Source organism: Anguilla anguilla, chromosome 7, assembly GCF_013347855.1.
Source record: "Anguilla anguilla isolate fAngAng1 chromosome 7, fAngAng1.pri, whole genome shotgun sequence".
Classification (NCBI taxonomy): Eukaryota; Metazoa; Chordata; class Actinopteri; order Anguilliformes; family Anguillidae; genus Anguilla; species Anguilla anguilla.
Window position 1 is genome coordinate 10,660,152 of NC_049207.1, and position 21,439 is coordinate 10,681,590.

General features: G+C 42.9%; 1 protein-coding gene across 9 annotated transcripts in view; it reads right to left on the reverse strand.

Annotated features, from left to right (window-relative positions):
- Positions 1–21,439, reverse strand: part of cadps2 (Ca++-dependent secretion activator 2) — a 126,481-nt gene that overhangs the window by 86,984 nt on the left and 18,058 nt on the right. For all 9 annotated transcript variants that reach the window (XM_035426082.1, XM_035426079.1, XM_035426083.1 and 6 more), the window contains exon 2: positions 14,012–14,125. In XM_035426082.1, the coding sequence (XP_035281973.1) occupies positions 14,012–14,125 (114 nt within the window). The remainder of the gene's footprint in view (positions 1–14,011; positions 14,126–21,439) is intronic.

The following is a 21,439-nucleotide window of genomic DNA, read 5'->3' on the forward strand; positions in this document are numbered from 1 at the left end:
TTCTTGTCATTCTATCTTCTTATTTTTTCCTTCTTGTAATAAAATGCTATCTGTTCAATGTTCTTTGTGAAGCACATTGAACTGTCACCGCATATGAAATGTGCTACTGTATATAAATAAACTAGCCTCGCTTCGCCATTCAGTAAGAATGGCACACATGTTATGCTGCAGGCAGCGTGGCTAAATAATATCGTGGTCACACAGGCAGGCAACAGCTTAAAACTAATTTAACAACACAGGCCCATAAACTTTATGATTATGTTAATGGCTGAGGTGATATCACAACACACATACGCCTGAGAGGGGAGGCATTCGATGGTGCTGTCAATTAAGTAAAAAATGTATAGCTTGATAAGCGGCCTAATCATAGTCCTCCAAAGTCCTCTTATTTATTATTTATTTTAAACTGATCAACAGTTCATGCGTATGTAAAACTGGGAGCTGTCATTGACGGCATTAACCAAAATGGCCGGTCAAATCCTGGTTATTGATATCAGCCATATATCGCACATCATTAGTCCAGGTCATCTTTTATCGCCGCCCTCCCCCCATCTGCAGCCCTGCCTAACGTGGAAGCCCATAGGTTTTGCAAGATATTTCTTCCTCCCACATAGATACTCAAGTAGAACTAGAACACGCCAAAATTCTCAGCACCTGAATTTGTATTAACTGATGGAGAAAATATCCCCATCCAGCAGCAATTAAGGCAGTGAAGCCAATGTTATCCCAAGGCGGCAAACCCACCGACCCCCCCCCCCCCCCACCCCTCAAAAAAAAAGACATAATCATCTTTCCCATATTTGTGACCTGCATGAATAAATTGAACAAAGTAGTTCATATGCTCTCCATGTTAATATTAATAATATTCATTAAGCCGGGTCAACCTGAAAATTCAGAATCTCAATTTTTATCGCATTTAATATACACTAAATTCAGAGGCACTGCATCAGTAACAATGGACATTCACTCTTCCTGATAGTTTATGGCCACTGACAGTTTCATACCAGATGCCATAAAACAGCATAAAATAGAAAACTTACATTTACTATAAAGATTAATGTATAAATAATATTTAGTTGCCAACACTTCTCCCACAGGTGTCCATTACAGATGGCTCAGTGAATCAATCATATCTATTTTGTTTTTCATGTGAACAGCAAGAACCATCATTCAAAGCCCATAGCACATATACCTCCATTAGCACACATGATGGCTGTTTCCATAGGATGAGACCCATGTCTGTCTGGGGACCACCCCATAATTCAGTGAACTACACACACACACGTGCGCGCGCACACACACACACACACACACACACACAGTTCTCCTTAGTAATGCATTCACTTAAATTCACTGTAATACTTTAGGAAATATAAACACATACATGCAGTTGCTGACAGTCGTATCTCTTCTCGCAAAGTGCACCCTGATAAAAACTGCACTAGATTATTACATATGTCTTTTACTATTACGCGGTCTCTATACAGCTCCACTCTAAGTAAACTGAGAGAATAAACATGGACTGACACAGCCATTAGGTTCACTAGCAGATTCTCAAACAACAGGATGCTACAGTAAAATTAACAACCATTCTTCAATAAAAACCCAGGCTCAGTAAAAAAAATAGTGTTTGCACAGGGCTGCATTTTAGAAATGACTTTAATTATAAGACATTCTAATAAGTTTTAATTATTACTGAACCCTTATCAGAGAAACATTTTTAACAACATGGTGCTATGCAACCTTGGACACGAACCCATCAGTTAGTGAGGCCCTATTATAAAAGGCCTAATCTAGGGTTTATAGCTAATAGCAATCTTCATTTTTTCAGGAGGCAGGAGTTCACTGCAGTTGCAGTTCTTTGGTCGGCTAATTAGCTTCAATCATAATAAAAGGATTCATTTGCCTCCTACAAGATGCGTGATTGACTAAATTCCTGATGATTATTCATCGTGTTGCTTGCCCAGACAGAACATTAGCATGCATCTTGGTGAGGACTTGCGTTGGCCAAGGATAGCAGAGCTAGATTCCGTGGGCACCTACAGTGAGTGATGCTGATCTGCATTATCGATGGCTTCCTGATTAGAAGAAACTGACAGTGTTTTTCTTGCACAGTCTTCAGAACGGTTAAATGAGTCAGCAACCGGTAGCACTTAGCAGTCCTACACACATTATAGGGTTGGGGAAGCCTTACTTTCCTATCAGTGTTGTTAGTTAATCACGGTCTTGCTCGTGGTCCTGGAGAATCCCAGAAGGGAGTATATCAAATTAAAACCTCAGTAGAGTACAGTTTCATTGAGCCATTTTTATTCTAACTTGGCACCCAGAAAAGTAAACATAAGGGTGGTTCTGGTACTCTGGATCCACCCTTATGTTTATGTTATCTCTGGGCACGAAAACAAAAATATCTTTGAAGGACGCAGAGGGGAAAAACTTTCAGAAACCTCATTTCGTGTGCGTCTGCGGGTGCGAGCTACAGATGTTTCTTCACAGGTGCACCGAAATGTGACGACAAAAATTTTGCCACTTGAGATTCGGAGAAAAGAGACGTGCCTGCTGAGCGTGTGGCGAATTTCACGCATGGGTTCGCTCAGTCCATTAACTAGCAAATGGGAAGCCGGGCCCCCTCAACCATCACCACCACCGCATCACTCCTGGGAACACGAGTCTCTAATGCGTTTCGGCTTTCTCAGGGTGTCGCCCCCCAACACCCTATTCGGTGAGCCACTCTCCCGCTCAAGTGCGGAGATCGATGAGGCTCATGAAAGGGGGCTCAGAGAAAAGAAGTTTAGCCACCGCTCTCTCGGCGTTCCAGGCTAGAGGCTCCGGCCCGCCGCTCGTGGCACGAGGACAGAGGCGGGCTGGTAATCATGTTTGTGAGCCTCTGGGAAGTAAACGCCATAAAACACAGGCGGGCCTGGCGGTTAGGCGACAAGCGGAGACTCACATCGTGTAGCGGAGGAGCGGCGCAAGTGCCCTCGAGCCCGGCTCGTTCGGGAACAGCGTCGAGAAGCCGGCAGGCTCAACACGACTTCAAAACCAATAATGTTTCCCCTCTCCTTCACTTCGCGGCAGCGCGGATGACAAGCAAATTTACAAGATATTACATTTCAGTCACTTTCTGGTCGGCCTGAACCCTCTGTGAAAAAGTACAGTCGTAAAGAAATGGGACAGGACATAAAGGATAACCAAATTTCACAGTTTATGCATGTGTATTTGTCAAGAAACAACACAACAGCCATGCGCCTGAGACACGTGGAGTGAAACGATATGGGGTGGAAGTAAAAACGCTGTAAAACTGCAGAGGTGTTCAGGATCACCGCGGTAACATCTGACGGTACCATCACAGGTTATCAGAGTTGCATTTCAGACAGCTGAGTCTTTGACAGCTTTGCCGCGCGGTGAAAAATCAGGCGATGCAGGAGGCAGCCCTCCTGGAACAGCACAGGGTCCATTTACTCAGGGAACTCATTTGCATTCACAACCGCAACGACTCGCGCACCCGACATCGGCTACGATCTCCATGCAACGACCACAATCTTCCGTAGCGTGGCATCCTTCAAATGATATCGCACGTCAATGGTACAATATTAATAGCGTAGATTACTGGTCCGTCTCCCTTGCCAGCAGTTCAAATTATGCATTTTTTTTTTCAAGAAAAGTCTTTGATGTTGCTTTAATTGAAAAAAAAAAAAACTACCCACGTTTGCACTTCTTCAACTTATCAAACTAGGGATGTGCCAACTTCTTTCTCGCCTGAGTTGACATTTAAGCACATAACATATGCCCCCATTCATGGCCAGGGACAATTTTGGGTGATGTTGATGGACTATAAAGTATATGAATAATTTCTTCAACCGTTTAACCAAATGACCATTATAACTGTAGATGAATATGCCATCTGATCAGAAAATAGTAATTTCCACATTGGCCGCCGATAATGGGACAGAAAGGATTTTCTTCTCTTTTGCAGCAACAGAACAGCTTGACTCCACCCAGGGGCTTATGGAGTAAGCTGAAAACAACTGAAAAAAAGCCTTTCACACATTTCACTTTGCTTATTAAACACCAATTATTATCAAGCTAATTCAAGCATTATGTCAAACAAGAGAAAGTAAGTTGCTACGCTTAACTAGCTGCATAAGTCAGCGGAGTCATTTGCACAGCTGTACAATTGCTAAAGCTCCACTGCGGATAGTATAGTTCGATTTCAACATCTACAAGCTAAATTCTTTTCAGCTTCAGGTCCAAGTTCAACTTTACAGACAAAATCTCTGTATACATCAAACTTACATAAACGGCAGTGTTTCCATTTAATAATCCAAATGCATGAGTTAAACGATAATAAGTGAAAATGAGAAAAGAAAATGGTATCAGGGATGGAATGTTATGTGTATAAGTTAATGGCCCTAACTTGGAAAGATTTATTTTTGGTGTCTTGCAGGTACCCACATATACAATCGCCTGGGATCAAATCCCGACTGTGCCAGTAGGAGATAAATCATAGGCCACTTGAACATATGGGAGCTCCATGTATTCAACAGGTCAACCGCTAACTATAGATGTTGGCGGAGGAACTACAAATGTACTCCTCACCAGCTAGTCAAAGACTGCTGACCCTATCAGTATACAGCTAGTCAAAGACTGCTGACCCTATCAGTATACAGCTAGTCAAAGACTGCGGACCCTATCAGTATACAGCTAGTCAAAGACTGGTGACCCTATCAGGATACAGCTAGTCAAAGACTGGTGATCCTATCAGTATACAGCTAGTCAAAGACGGCTGACCCTATCAGTATACAGCTAGTCAAAGACTGCTGACCCTATCAGTATACAGCTAGTCAAAGACTGCTGACCCTATCAGGACACAGCTAGTCAAAGACTGCTGACCCTATCAGGATACAGCTAGTCAAAGACTGCTGACCCTATCAGGATACAGCTAGTCAAAGACTGCTAACCCTATCAGGATACAGCTAGTCAAAGACTGCTGACCCTATCAGTACACAGCTAGTCAAAGACTGCTGACCCTATCAGTATACAACTAGTCAAAGACTGCTGACCCTATCAGGATACAGCTAGTCAAAGACTGCTGACCGTATCAGTACACAGCTAGTCAAAGACTGCTGACCGTATCAGGATACAGCTAGTCAAAGACTGCTGACCCTATCCTGGATTTTATCCTGAATTTTAAGCAGCTGGATTTGCTGCAGCTTCTGTCTAACCAGGAAGCCGTCCAGGATGCAGCACAAGCGGGGTTATATAATGAATAAGGGACATTATATGAACACCAGGACATAATCAGAGCCATCGTTTTTCAATTTAGAAAATTGCTAGCTGTAATAAATGTACAATTGCTCAGAAAAAGACATCAAATGCATGCAAGGCCGCTATCTAATCATCAAAAGACTTACTCAACCCCACCTTTGGTTTATTGGAATTAGGCCTACTAAAAAGACTGGAGCAGAAGATTGTTTTTTGCATCCTGTTCTTTACAGAAGCGCACTTCCCAGTAAGAAATCATAAAGTTAAAAAAGCTTCTTTATTTGTTCCTTTATAAACAAAACTGACCAGAAAAATGAAAGCCCACCACATTACTTGCCCTATATATAGTACAGTAAATCTCACAAACAATGAAGCCAAGTGGACTTTTTTAGTATCAGGTGAACTACAATAATGCACTGTCAGGCAATGTTCATATTTTTTTCTAGCTAGCCAGCCAGCTGTTGATGCACTTGCAAGAAATTAATTAGCAAAACATATGTAAACTTTATTTAATTATTAATTATTTTATATTGCAGGTTGTTTAATAATGTACATGTCTGTGGTGAAATGAACAGTCTCAGTTTTGCCAGTGTGTTGTATGAGTCATAACTTAATAAAAACACAATTTCAAATGCAGGCCACTGTTAAATACACTGAAATGCAGTTGTCTCAGGCAAAAAGGCACCATTTGGAAAGCACACAAGGCACAAATAACATGACTAAATATTAATTGGTCTCAATGTATAACTGCCTTATGGGGATATGATGCTCAACCGTTATCAGTCTTTCATCAACCTGTCATTTGTTACCTGGCAAAGAAATGTCCTCGTTATTCATCAAATATACAATTAAACAATCTGATCAAGAACTACAACACTTGTTCAAATACTAAAATTAAAGCACAGGGGACGTTTGCTTCCTTCATCACTGTACGTAAATAGCACACATAGCAGGGATTGGCCGTGTAGCAGGAATACACCCTAGACAGGTCGCCAATCCATCGCAGGGCGCAACTGCCATTGTGTCTTACTGTATTTAAAGCTTAATTAAAAAGTACTCCTCACTGAGATGTTGCAAGAAAGACCTGGCAATAATGCAATATAATTAATCCTATTACACAGTTGTTGACAAAACCACTTCATACTTTCTTTTATAAAGATATGTTGATTCTGTAGGATATAACTGGCTCTGAAAGTCAAAGCAGCATACAACACGTACTGTGGGCATCGTAATTTCATAATTGTGAATGGGATAATACAGAAATGGACGGCTACTGCCCTTTGTATGGAAGAAAGGGAAGCTGGAAGTTTTCAGCGGGACACAGAAATTCCCCTTCAATTAAACGTTTTGCGAATTAAAATAATTAGATGAGACGTTCGCAGTGTGTCTGGAGGTCTGCTGCAGCAGCATCGGACAGACCCATTAGAGACACTGTGACCGCACACTCACATGTTACAGCATATGGAAGCAGAGGGAGAGGGGGAAATGTCAGCTTGCTCATCCACAGAAAATGGCATTATTATCTGGAAAGAATGGATGAACAGACAGCTTCCTTTTAATTAAGAGGAGAGTTGTTTCAGTCATGACTCCCCAAGCTTAGAATCTATAAGCAGCCATAAGGCTGAAAGAAAGAACACCGTAATGGATGTCAGCAATCCTGCAATATACGTCTCAGCTCACAGTTACAGTACATAAATACATACAATACACCCATACAAACAAACATACACACACAAACACACACACACACACACGTTAGAGCTTGAAAGGCAAATCTCGAATCTTCTGTCCTTCTAGACGGCCGGCTCTCTTTTGTCCACACCAAGAGCAAATCCACTTTCATGCCATAACGTGTCCTTTCAGTCAGACGCATATCTATGGAAACCAGAGGCGCCTAAAGGAGCTCCTATGCCTCCACAGTACACAGGGAAATGCATTAAGACTCAAGAATTTCAACTGACAAAAGTGCACCTCTTGTTTCTAATTAGTGCAATAGGCATTCGGATGAAAGGCACAACACTTTTGCTACAGCAATTTAAATTAGCAGCGATAGACTTTTGACCCGAAAACATGATTTTAATGACGTGCGTCATGGCGCTCGCGGATCTCGTTCTCGTGCGACGCAGGTCATCTCCGGTTAAACGCGACGAGGAACGCGGATGAATTGATCGACGCAGATTCCACGGATCACTTCGCTTCCCATCCAGAACCTGGCTTGGTGCCACGAATTCATTGCCCTTTCCAAGAGCAGGTTCTCCAGTGCATTGTCTCATAACATAAATCATACCTGAGCGCTCTCAGGAGTCTCACAGCCAATTCATTTAATTGTGCACGCAGGTAAGAGGCAAATAGCCTTGCACTTCAAATGCATCCAGACAAAAGTCTAAAAATAATTTCCGTACAAAAACATAACAGTGTCTAGAGACAGACTCATTTTCTTAATTTGATTCTGGCCACATGCTGGCCCTGGAGAAGTGGACAATTTTACAAAGAAGCCAGACGGCGACAATGGCCACCTCTGCATCCACATCATTATTTTGAACTTATTCAGAAAGCTTAGGTTCTGGTTACAATGCAGCCCATGTAAACACCTTATTCCCAAAAGCAAAAACCAATTAAGCCCACGTTTTGAATTAGTGAAATCAAAATAAAAATAAGGTTGCACATGCCTGCAATAATCCAAAAGGAGAAACATGTAAATGGCGTATTCCATTTACAACTCTTAAACACAGTTTGCTCATGTACATATTTACAAGGTGTGTTTATGTACAGATCTGCGAGTCAGCCAGCTGTGTGTAGTTTGCTGTAGGCCTGATCCGACCACGTGACCGCTGGAGTCAGATCCGTATCAGGAAGCCAAGCCTCAGTAGTTGTGGTTGGAGACGGAGTCAAAAAAAAAAGTGGCTGACACTTGTTTTTGGTGTTGTTTTGCAGTAAAATGTCAGATGAACATTGTTATAAAGGTGCAAGAGGGAAGAAGAGGGAAAGAATGAGTTCAGCATTCTGTAAGTGCTTTGACAGCAGCACTGGAGGGAGGGAGTTAAACACAAAGCAAACAAAATGACTCGCTGCTCCTTCGAGCCATTACACCAAGTACCATATTCAATTCTGCTCACGCCTTTTGTATTTTGTTGTGTGTATGATGGTGTGCTACACACTGTAAGCTACTCTGCGTATACATTTATTATTGCAATAAAAAAAAGCTTTTTTGTTTGCACCATCTGAACTTTCAAAACTGTGAGAAGCCTACACATCTGAGCTGCAGCTGACTTAAACAACATCTGCAAATGTAACCAGTAACACAATTATGATGTAAAATGATGGAGACACTTAATTTTGATAGAATTTTGAATAAAGAGAACCTACGTGAAAAGATTTTATAGACAAAACGTAATGGGTCAAAGGTTCCAGTTTCTGACAACAATGTTCCCCACAGGCTGTATCCAGGGTCCGGCAGAACTTGGCTTGCCTAGTCTCATCTGACTATTCGGCTCATCCCTAGTTTAGTGTAAAATGGCCCTCACTTCTGGACCAAGAAGGGAAGTTTTAATTACTATATCAAACTAATTAAACATTTAAACATTAAACATGTGCAATACATGGATGTCAGAAAACATCAAAATAGTTATTTGTTTAAGGCTGTAGCAAATAAAATGACAGATGAGTTCAGTCGAATGACAAAACAAATTGGACACAGGTGGAAGACCCTGAAAGCAATCCATTTTGGAGGGCTGCCTATGTTAACATGGTAACTCATGCAATTAATTTTAATTACAGTTATTAATTAGAATTATTGAAGGGATATGATGGGAGATTTAAATTCGGCCATAAACAGGATGGTAGATGGGAAATGTGGTCACAGATCCGCTCCTGAGGGGTCACAGCCAAAATAAGAAATTGCTCTGCATTGCGTCAAAAAAGTTTACGTGTTAATCATTAAAATTAACCGCTTGAGTTAACGCATTAACCTTGACAGCTGTAATTTTAAGGCAAGGAACCAAAACGATACCAGTGGTTCACACCCAGTGAATTTTAAACGCTTCAATCACATGGAAGAATTACTAGGACACTATCATTCAGCACTGACTGAGGGACGTAAACAAAATATGTATACAGGGATACGATTGGGTTATTCCTTTCATATTGCACGTGTATGGAACAATCAGAACATGGCTATAACCAACATAAAGAACATTATTCTGAATATGATGAGCGTGTAAATGTAGCCAATGTGTTGTCAAAATGATCCATGATGCTTCACACTGCTCCGTACTGGCTGCTCCTACTCAGACAGCATATGTGTGTGCATGTGTGCGTGTGTGTGCGCGTGTGTGTGTCTGCGTGCACAATATCCTAACCCAGCTCAACACCTCCCACAATTGCCCGTGTCCAGATCCACAGTTTGGGAACCACTGCTTTCATGTCAGAGCAGCACTACTGTATCATGGCTCAAACAATGTGACAAACCAGTGCTGCTACAGCACATACTATCCTGAGTGTCCAGTTTTATATACACACACACAGACACAGACACAGACACACACATATATATAAGAATCACATGCAAGTCACCCTGTATTACGTGTGCCTGCTGAGCAAATAAATTATATGATTTGTTTGCTTTAAGGGCTTCTGTGGACCTTAGTCGATAAAGGCTGAGTCCTCTATTTGCCTCAGCTATGCCATTTATAATAGGGACTCTCCAATGGTTCTGTCTAACTGGGGTTAGGATGGGCTTAAATCAGCCAGGGTTCCTCCAGTTATTGCTGCATTAATTTCACCAAACATTGTGCTAGGTATCAGCAATAGATATGTCTCTCCTCTTATGCAATCTCTCCTATGATATATTGTTTAAACTACAGTGCGTACCTTGCGATGGGTGTTCACACACCAGCTGTAATGTTCTTTACATTTGTGGGTGGTACAGCGGTGATTCCAGAGGTACAACTAGTGAGTATAGATAGTACTCTGGGTAAGCGGAAACATACTTTAATTTCATTTTTGGGTTTACTACCCTTTAAAGAAAATGTGATTAAAGTATTCAAGAACTATGTGCCTGTATTACACAACATAACAATCTTGGTTGTATCATTCATCACAAAACATGTACCACTGCTTGATTGCCCTCACTTAATTGATGTAATGTAATTAACATTTTAGAGGGAGTGGCCAGTTGACTAGAGGACACTCCCCCTCCCCTCACTAGAGCTGCCGTCACAACAAGAGTGGGAGGGAGGGAGTGGGCTGGTGAGGCCCAAGCCACCCCTACAAGGTTCCAGGATCCATACATGAGGCTACACTGTTGCTAAGTAACTGGGTTCCTTCCACAAGGCATGGGGGGTCTCCTGAAGAACCGTGAGCGTGCGGTAGCACCTAACGGTTGGAAAGCACCGCCTTAATCACGGTGCCTATAAACAGGGCACAAATTGCTGTCTGAGTACAATTCAGCATCTGCATGAGCGAAAGTCGCTACAACGCAAGATGGAGGCCGTTATGGGGGAGTCAGTCATCAGCCCACAGACATGCCAAGGGGAATATGTTTATTACTAGGGACAAACCAATGAGGCATGGAATAGAAATATCAAGGGTCTTATAATAATACAAATTAGGATCAAATGCATGCATTCATTAAACAGAGTATGGTAATGAGAAGACAGGTCCGGAATTAATTCAGGAAGAACACAATGCATTTTTTATTTATTTTATTTTATTTTGTACTCAGTCACACAGTGCATGGCTCCAGTCAGATTCTAAATGAGAGGTTAAGTAAATTAAATAGACTCCGCCTCAAAAAAAAAAAAAAGACTGATGAATAATGAATTAATTTCCTCAGAGAGAAATTTGCGAATAGCAGTCCAGCTCTTGGATTCAAATTGGACACAGGATTGATACTTGCAATATGTTCAGCTGTCAAACTCTAACATAATGAGAAAACCCAGGCCCTGGATCAATTGCCATTCCTTTCATCTTTCGCCAACAGCCTGTCATCACTGCGAGATTAAGTAAAGATAAGTTGAATTTCAATGGTAAAGTTGATTAAAACAATTAATCAGCACTTAGTTATTAACAAGCTTAGGGCTGCAATTACAAAGTGGCGCAGCAAAATTCTGTTGTGCTGGCCGTTTATGGGGAAGGTAAACAGCTTGACAAAGCTGTGAAAGAAAAATTAGATAAAAGGATTTGGTTTGCATCGGGAACTGAAAATGCTCTCTCCACAAGAGTCACAAATAATATCTAATCAAATCTAATTAGGCCCTATTGAAAAAGGAGCGTTCTGAATTTTTGTTTTTCACACTCTAATTGCAACCAATAGCCGTGCTGCTCCCCAGCTCCGTTTCGAGAGCCTAATTTATCCAGGTTGCATTCACAACTAAAGCCAGGGCCAATAACCATATGTCTTGACAGCTTTATGCACCGGGCTACGTGTGGGTACAAATTACAAAGCGGTACATTAGCGCCACAGAAGAAGACGTTCGCATGAATCATCGTTATTTTGGGGGAAATAAATATAGCGCAGTGCTTAGCGAGACAGGCCTGAAAAACGCAGGTTACGACGCTGGATATTAATACAGCTGATGCCCTTCCACAATCCACAGTAAATGGATACTGAAATATGTAAGCAGTGAAAGTCGCCTTTGGATATTAAGATTGTCTCTAAATAGAAGGTAGTTTATTCGGATTCTCAGCCGTGGGACTATAAGTTTTGTTTAACATTAAGAAGTTTTTTCTAGTGTCAAACTACCGCTTACTTTTAGAGACCTGTAAGCCCTGGATTTATGGGAGGATCTTGAAGTGCTCAACCTCGAACATTACTCACACTATGCTCATACACTGATACTACACACAGTGACACTCACTGCTAGGTAACACTGAATCAAACATCCATTGCATTTGCACAATACTCTCATACAAACATCTACTGCTAATTGCACCACACTCACACAAACATCTACTGCTAATTACACCACATTCTCACAAACACCTACGGCATAATCACACTACATTCACACAAACATCTACTGCTAATCGCACTACACTCACACAAACATCTACTGCTAATTACACCACAATCTCACAAACACCTACAGCATAATCACACTACATTCACACAAACATCTACTGCTAATCGCACTACACTCACACAAACATCTACTGCTAATTACACCACATTCTCACAAACACCTACGTCATAATCACACTACATTCTCACAAACACCTACTGCTAATCGCACTACACTCACACAAACATCTACTGCTAATTACACCACATTCTCACAAACACCTACGGCATAATCACACTACATTCTCACAAACACCTACAGCTAATCACACTATACTCTCACATTTTCTGCTGCTCACAATGTACATTACCTAAACATCTTCTGCTACTGACCTTACACAAACTCAAACCGCGACTAGTAACACTACACTCACCTTAACAACTACTGCGGTTCTGGAGGTATTCCTAAACTGGCACTGAAAGACTGTTGGTAAAATAGCTACAGTACAGGGGCGGTTAGATGTGGCAGACGTTGTTATAAAGGGTCTCTGTGACGCCATTGGTCAGTTCAATGATTGATACAAGCCAATTGCTGTGACATAACAGCAAACTATTTGCATATGTTGGCCTTTAATCTTCTGTTCTTATTACATGCGGGGTGCTAAATAAGACCAACAGTGTTAATGGCAGTGCCTTCAGGAGCTGCGTGAGCCCAGCTCATCAGAATGTGCTCAGATGTAGCCCTCCACATAGTATGCATGTGCACGCACACAAACACACACGCACAGGCACACACACAAACACACACACAGGCACGTTTAGTCATGCACGTGCACATACAAGTGCACATGCACACACCGCACCCGCACATGCATGCACACACACACACACAGGCACATTTAGTCGTGCACATACACATGCACAATCACACACTGCACCTGCACATGCATACACACACACACACACACAGACACGTACACACGCGTTAGCATTCCGAACACTGCTGTGCAGCCTTGTTCCGATGCATATCACTGTATCGTAATTATACCAGCTACAGCTGGTCATGTGGCCCCAGACACTTTCTGTAGCGGATGCTTTGAAAAGATAGCTGGGAACGCCGTGCTTAAAACTTGATGAGGTTCTCCGAAGAGCGTCGCGCCCACTGAATGGCAATGCCGTCGTCTTTGATTACACTGCGTCGGTAACATGCAACCAACGTGAAGGAGGAAGCAGGCGAGAGGATTTTACCACGACAGAGAAAAAAATTTATTCCGTAGGCTGGCAGAATGAAAGATTGCAGGCGTCCGGAGGGGGGTTTTTTAGCGGGTTCCCATCGCTAACCATTCCAGTTCCCACAAAGAGAAGCGCTCTTAATTGCGGAGGTATATTTTGAGAAGAAGAGTGGGAGAGAGATGTGGAAAGAGGAGGGAATCGGACGCACTTTAAAGGGACTCCTTGACTAGCGTTCAACATCCCACACACACACTTAATACATCGATTCATCATCTTTGGCAGGCACTTGTAGTAACATAAATTACACAAACGCCAACAAACGGCAAAACACGTTTCCTTTCCAAACAGACAGACGGCGAGAGAGCAGAGGGGAAAGGAAGGATGAGAACAAACGACTAAGAAGAAAACGAGGACATGGGAAAGGGTGAAGACCAGAATGGAAAGTGGGGAAAAAGGGAGGAAGACATAAAACTAAAGACGTAGTAGCACGGCCAAAAAACTATGAGGGAGACTTGCCTCATAGTAGCTGCGGACGGCGTTGCAGAAAGCCTCATCGGCGACGATCTGCGTCTCTCCATTCAGGAAGGCCAGGAAGCGGTCCTTCACCCCCTGCAGCTGCTGCCGATTGAGCTGAGGAGAGGAGAGAGAGCAGTGAGACAGGTGTCTATTCTCACAGTCAACCAGTGAAAAATGCCCACAGTCACACAGTCAACCAGTGAGACAGGTGTCTATTCTCACACAGTCAACCAGTGAGACAGGTGTCTATTCTCACACAGTAAACCAGTGAGACAGGTGTCTATTCTCACAGTCAACCAGTGAAAAATGCCCACAGTCACACAGTCAACCAGTGAGACAGGTGTCTATTCTCACACAGTCAACCAGTGAGACAGGTGTCTATTCTCACACAGTAAACCAGTGAGACAGGTGTCTATTCTCACACAGTCAACCAGTGAGACAGGTGTCTATTCTCACACAGTCAACCAGTGAAAAATGCCCACAGTCACACAGTCAACCAGTGAGACAGGTGTCTATTCTCACACAGTCAACCAGTGAGACAGGTATCTATTCTCACACAGTAAACCAGTGAGACAGGTGTCTATTCTCACACAGTCAACCAGTGAGACAGGTGTCTATTCTCACACAATCAACCAGTGAAAAATGCCCACAGTCACACAGTCATTCAGTCAGACAGGTGTCCATAGTCACACAGTCAACCAGTGAGACAGATGTCCATACTCACACAGTCAACCAGTGAGACAGGTATCCATAGTCACACAGTCAACCAGTGAGACAGGTATCCATAGTCACATAGTCAATCAGTAAGACAGGTGTCCATAGTCACACAGTCAACCAGTGAGACAGATGTCCATACTCACACAGTCAACCAGTGAGACAGGTATCCATAGTCACACAGTCAACCAGTGAGACAGGTATCCATAGTCACATAGTCAATCAGTAAGACAGGTGTCCATAGTCACACAGTCAACCAGTGAGACAGATATCCAGACTCACACAGTCAACCAGTGAAACATGCCCATAGTCACACAGTCAATCAGTAAGACAGATGTTCACAGTCACACAGTCAATCAGTAAGACAGGTGTCCACAGTCACACAGTCAATCAGTAAGACAGGTGTCCATAGTCACACAGTCAATCAGTAAGACAGATGTTCATAGTCACGCAGTCAACATACCACATGGTTACACCAGCAGGCACAGAAAGCACATAAAGGGAATTAAAGAGGAACAGGGGAATATAGGAGGTGAGAAGGGAGCCAGAAGGCAAGAAAATGAAGTGAAGGAGTAGATGAAAGGGGAAAACAGCGAGGAGGGATAGAAATGGGGCAGAGGAGAGGGGAAGAAAACAAGGAGAGAGAAAGAGCAATTGGAACGAAGAGAAACACAGCAATTTGTCTGCAATTTTACTTGTCTGCCACATGCCTGGTGCAGACACGGCACATTTGACTGGTAAAACTATGTAAAAGAAATTTTGTAAAATCTGAAAATGCCTCTTTTTTTTTTTTTTTTTTTAAAAGAGCAAAGCCGTGTAGGTGCTACTTCCTTCGTGCATTTGGCAAACAAGCTTTGGGTCTGCAGTCGACACTGTTACTACCGTTTTAATGTTTTCATGTTTTCATGAGGAAAATCCCATAAGCTTTCTTTATAATTGGATATGTATGAGCAAAGTAAAAAAAACAAAGTCACACTCTGAAAATTGAACCTTTTTATATAAGTGGAAGGAGTGGAAGCTATTTACGTAATTGATTCATGACCATTTCTAAACCATAATGCAGGCAAAGCGTTATCTTAGGCTGGCAGTTCCTTTCCATATTAAATATTGTAAAATGTTTTTGGTGCATGTAAACGACACAAATTATACTTAGGCTTGCTTCTCTCGGTCTCTCTGATGGAAATTCCAGCTACCAGATTAAGATGGAATCCAGCTGGAGCCAGCTTCTGCTCTAGCTGGATACCATCTGGAATTTGGTGATGGTCTGTTGTCTGTACCAAGAGGACCCACCAGATGAACATAGCCTGGCCAGCATGTTTGCCAGCGTGAACAGCTTAAAACCAGCAGAACCAACTAAAAACCAGCTGGACCAGCTAAAACAGGATGGACCAGCTTAAAACCAAGCTGAAACCGAGCTGGAATTTCCACCAGGTTTATAAGAGATATCAGCCTCACTCCTCAATTTTACAAAACTTCTCATTCTAATTTTAGTAACCAGTAAAGGCCGTGCATAGCCACTACATTTTTCGCTGAACACATTGCCCCATCCTGTACTTCCCGCACTTACCAAGCGCGACTTTCCGATTTCACAAAGCACTGGCACGAGCGAACACATTTATTTCGAGAGGCATTCAGAAGCAATGTTTTTGAGCAATTGTGATGAAATGAAAAGAGTGGATTGTAAGTGCCTCTTTGAAAAGGCTCACTACTCTGTAATTCAGTCAAAATTATGAAAAAACAAATCTGACAACTTTAATGACATAATTAACCAAAGCAATGGCACTTCATTTAAGAACAGCGGGGGTGGGGAAGAGGGCGCACTACGAGGCCTGGGTTACATCACAATGCCAGGCACTGACAGGGGCTCGGGGCACAGACGGATAGGCGACAGCTCGCTTTAACGAAAAGCGTCCGTCTCCGCCGCGCGTCACAACCGCTTCCCCCAAAGGAGCCCCTTTCTTGGCGTTCAGAGGAAATAAATATTACGGACACGTTCGGCGCAATGCCCCATTTCTCACGGTCCCAGAAGAACAGCACGCCGCTGAACGCAAGAAAGTGAGAAACTGCACAACTTGCCTCCCAGGCAGCAAAACTTAGTATCAGCCAGCCCACATGAGGAGTTTTATATGCCTTCCCAGTCAAATGCACAGAAGAAGCATTACGCCACACACAGCCCTAAGCTAACAAGATGAGAGAACGGAAGGCTGAGCACACAGTAGGACGTGGCAGAGCGGCTAATGCTTATGCAGAGGGTTGCGGGCTTGATTCCCAGACATAGTATCCACGAGCACAGCGAGCGACTTCAGTAAACATCCCGCCCTATAAACGGACGATAAGTAAGACGTAAACCTTTTTTTTTTTTTTTTTAAGTTATCACGGATAGCGTCTGCCAAGCACAGACACACCGTGAAAATAGCGGGACCAGCGAATAACCCTCTGCTTTTCAGCCTATTATGTATTGCAGAGTGGACGACACGCTTGGACAACTGCAACGCCTTGGAGAAAACAATACGATGCGTCTCAGCCCCTGCGGCCTGACACTAAAAGGCTGCAGCTTGCGTATTACAGACTCGTTTTTTTAATCTTGTTATCCTGTTATTTTGTTATCAATTTTCTTCTCCATGTTGGAAATACCTACACAGCGATGGTTGGCAAACAGTGTATCAAAAACAAGCCTTGAGATTCTGAATGGCAAATTACTCCAATCCTGCTGGACTTTCAAGAGGATGTTTTTTTTGAAGACAGCTTATTGAGCTGTAGTGGGAGGCATATTGCCTCTCTCTTTTTCAGTGGTTTTCCAGTGCTGAAACCCCTGAGGCAAGCAAGCTACCCTTGAGCTACCAAACCATAATCAAAATCCCTTTACAGGACACCAATCCCACATGATCTGTGACACCTTGTTCCAACCACACTCGGCTCTGCAAGTTCCACTCTCATTATTCCATTCATTCCATTTTTTATTTATTTTTTCTTATGTTTTGGCTCGGCAGGCTGTATTCTTTAGACAGATTTCTTTAATTCACTAGAAATACATAAACAAGGACAACAAAAAAAAACAAGTCGAGTCGTGACAAAAGTCGGTCTGCGCAAGACAGATTCATGGAAGAATCGATTCAATGCAACTCAATCGCAAGGATGACAAGTTTTAATAAAACAGCTAGGGGTAGGCTAAATACATTTGCATTTCAGCGCTGTTGTTGCCATTTCTGATGTCTTAAGACAAAGCAGGCCAAGGTTTTTATTCAAGCAGGACTGATTCAGTGCGCTTCTTCCGAGACTCAATTAAGAGGAGCTTTAAGTGCGTTGGCACGTGACAGATTCCAACAGTGACACCATGATGGAAGTCTCAGTCTTCACACCTCCATGTTCTCATCTCATCACAGGCATGCTCCACGCACCCCTTTCTCCTGTGGACGAAGCTATTCCGACGACTGATCAATAACAAAATGCAAATGATGCTAACGAGAAGCCTCTTCGGCTAGAGATCAGGGCTCCGACTCAAATCAGATCTCCATCACTTTTCAGTTATGCGTAAAGGGAAGCAATACATCCCAGAATGTAAGATAGGAGATATAAGCCATGTAAGTGATAATTTTTACTGCAGTAGTATGAAAAATACTGCCTTGAAAACTCAATACCAGGAGAAATGTGTTTTTAAGATGTATTATATTCGAAATATTTCATGTCTGCTCAGACACACACTTATGAATAAACTTGGCAGAAGATACTGGTCACCAGTTGCATATGGCAGTTATAAAGCATATAAACCACCACCTATCCAATGGTTTATACCATGTTAATTTTTTTTAAATGTGTGGATTTCCATATGTTATTTGCAATACTGGCTCTAAAATTTTAACTCCTTGTTGTTGTTCAGGGACGGAAAGCAATTATAACTTGAAAATGTGTTCACATTTGATAAAAGTTTCATTTTTGGGAGCTGGAACATCTATAGCGGGTGTTTTCAATCGGTTTTCATTCAGGGACTGCAATCATAAGTTAAAAAGGTTATATTGTTTTAAAAAGGGGGGTTTATAAAGCTGAGGGTGGGGGATGCGAGGTGGTGTTTGGGAGATTTCTGAACCTCCAAAGTACAGATACTGTTTTTTAGTCCAGAAGCCCACACAAAATTGCAGATGTACAATTTAAAAAAAGCTCTTCTGAATCATTTTCATTATACAATTTCTGTCACCTCATCAAAAGACCTTTCCTTGCATTGATTAATTTCCATGCAACAGATTCTGCCTATGCTTGCACAGCCCCTGTGCTGTTTATGTTCAGCTTCTCTGATCTAGACAATATTCAAAGGACCCATGTCTCTTTCAATGTCTGTCTTCTTCGGAATGACTACATGAAATATTTGGAGGACCATGGATGGCCCATAATCCTGTTAAGGCACTGTTCTAGTATGTGGACAGGCCCATGGTCTGGCATTACATGCCAACTGTGGCCAGCAGTCCCACAGACCCTCGCTGGGATTACACCATCTTGTTGTTCACTAGCGACCTGCGCTGGTTGATCAGAAATGCAAATGGCTGTTGGGCTGCACAGGAAGTGTCTTCCTCTGATTCTGCAAACATGACTTGCAAACTGCTGTGTGATAAGAACCAGAAGTGGCATCATCCGTTACAGAGGCAAGCAGAACGCTCGTCCACACTCTCCTGTATCGATAGCAGAGGTTGAAGTAATGAGCGCTGACATGTACATACTGTGGTGCCGGGAGGGAAGATGAGGTGCTGTCCACCAGGGGACAGCACCGGCTCTACTCACAGGTAGACAGCCGCAGTGTCCAATTGTAATCACCACGGCTGACGCTCATTACCCAATCATTGGGCTTTACAAAAAGCTCTACTCTCAGACATAAAGAGGGATCTTCTTCTTGAAGACATCTATGGGGGTGTGCCTGGTTTTCTCTTGTGGACTTCTGGCCCTGCCCCAGGCTGTTAAGTCTTGATTTCTGTTTCCTCTTTTATTATTTGGCAAATGTTTCTGGTTGGTTTGGACTTAATAAAAGGCAATAAACCAATTAGCTCCAGTGTTGATTCTGTCTGTTCACCACGTGATACAGTGGCCAACCCCAGCCCTGCATCATAATACATATGGAGGTATCTACATAGGGTTTCCAGAGTGAATATAAATGCCATTTCTCATACACATTACATTACATTACATTATAGGCATTTAGCAGACGCTCTTATCCAGAGCAACGTACAACAAGTGCATAGGTTTCATGATGTAGAGGCGCAAAAGAAACACTAGAGTGAAGTAAGGATCGTAGTGCCAGAAGTGACCACATCGATCAGGACTCCAACCCTGTAGAGTAAGCTTGTTCAGCAAGCAAGAATCCTACCAAGTACAAACTAGCACTGGAATCACACCTAATCATACAAAAACAATCCTGCCAGATACACTAACATAATCAAATTATCCTAGCTAGGTACAGTGAGCTGAACTATAGGCTAGGGAGGGGTGGGGAGAGGTGCAGCCTGAAGAGATGAGTCTTCATTCTGCGTTTGAAAGTGGTGAGATTCTCTGCTGTTCTGACCGTCACGGGGAGGTCATTCCACCAGCGAGGGGCCAGGACAGACAGCAGACGGGAGCGGGAAGTGCAGACGCGAAGAGGGGGAGGTGCCAAGCGTCCAGAGGTGGCAGAACGGAGAAGTCTGGCTGGTGTGTAGGGTCTGATGATCCTCTGAATGTACCCTGGTGCTGACCCCTTAGCTGCCTGGTATGCAAGCACCAAGGACTTAAATTTGATGCGAGCCATAACAGGCAGCCAGTGGAGGTCAGTGAGCAGGGGGGTGACATGGGAATGTCTGGGGAGGTTGTAGACCAGACGCGCTGCAGCATTCTGGATGAGCTGCAGGGGTCTGATGGCGGATGCTGGCAGACCAGCCAGTAGCGAGTTGCAGTAGTCCAAGCGGGACACGGTAAACCATTATGTTAACAACATCCATCATGTTCTGCATGTCACAGAGAAGCCACCACTCAGTACTTTCATTAGACTCTGAAAAAGCCTTTGATTGCCTGGAGCGAAGCAATCCATGTACGATTATGGATCATTTTGGTTTTACCCCTTATTTCACTGACAGGATTCACATGACTCCCCGCTGTTCTATTTAGAATTCCATACTCGGCAAGACCGTGCACTGTCTTCTGTCCTACCGTCTTCTATCCTACCGTCTTGTTGGAATCCCTTACACATGCAGCTAGCCAAAGCTGAGCTACGAAACTGAGCCGTTATGATTAAACCTTCAGCTCATCAAGAGTTCCATAAAGTCCATTTAATGTCCCTAATTACATCTGCTCACCGCTCTCTCTCTCCCTGGTTACCCTACTAATTCCAATAAAACCCGAAGGCTTCACATATTTGCATAAAAAAATTCACCCTGATCTTAGCTCCATCTTTAAATATAATTTTTACTCTCCTCTGCATCTCAGCCAGGATATCAGCAACGGAAATGGAGTGTCCTCCATATTCTCCATAATCTCCTGAATTACCAGGAGGTTTGGCACTACCTAATTTAAAACTCTAGTTGGGGCATTGGTCCAATAGTCTGGTAGTTAGTTTGTCCCATGCAGAGGAAGCCAGGGGTTCAGTGAGCAAATGTCAAAATAGGAGTAAAACTTTCTTTTTTTTTACAGTGGCAAAGCAATAGTAGTGATAGTATTTCTTTCTCAGGAGTCCATGATGTATCGGGTAGAACCTACGCA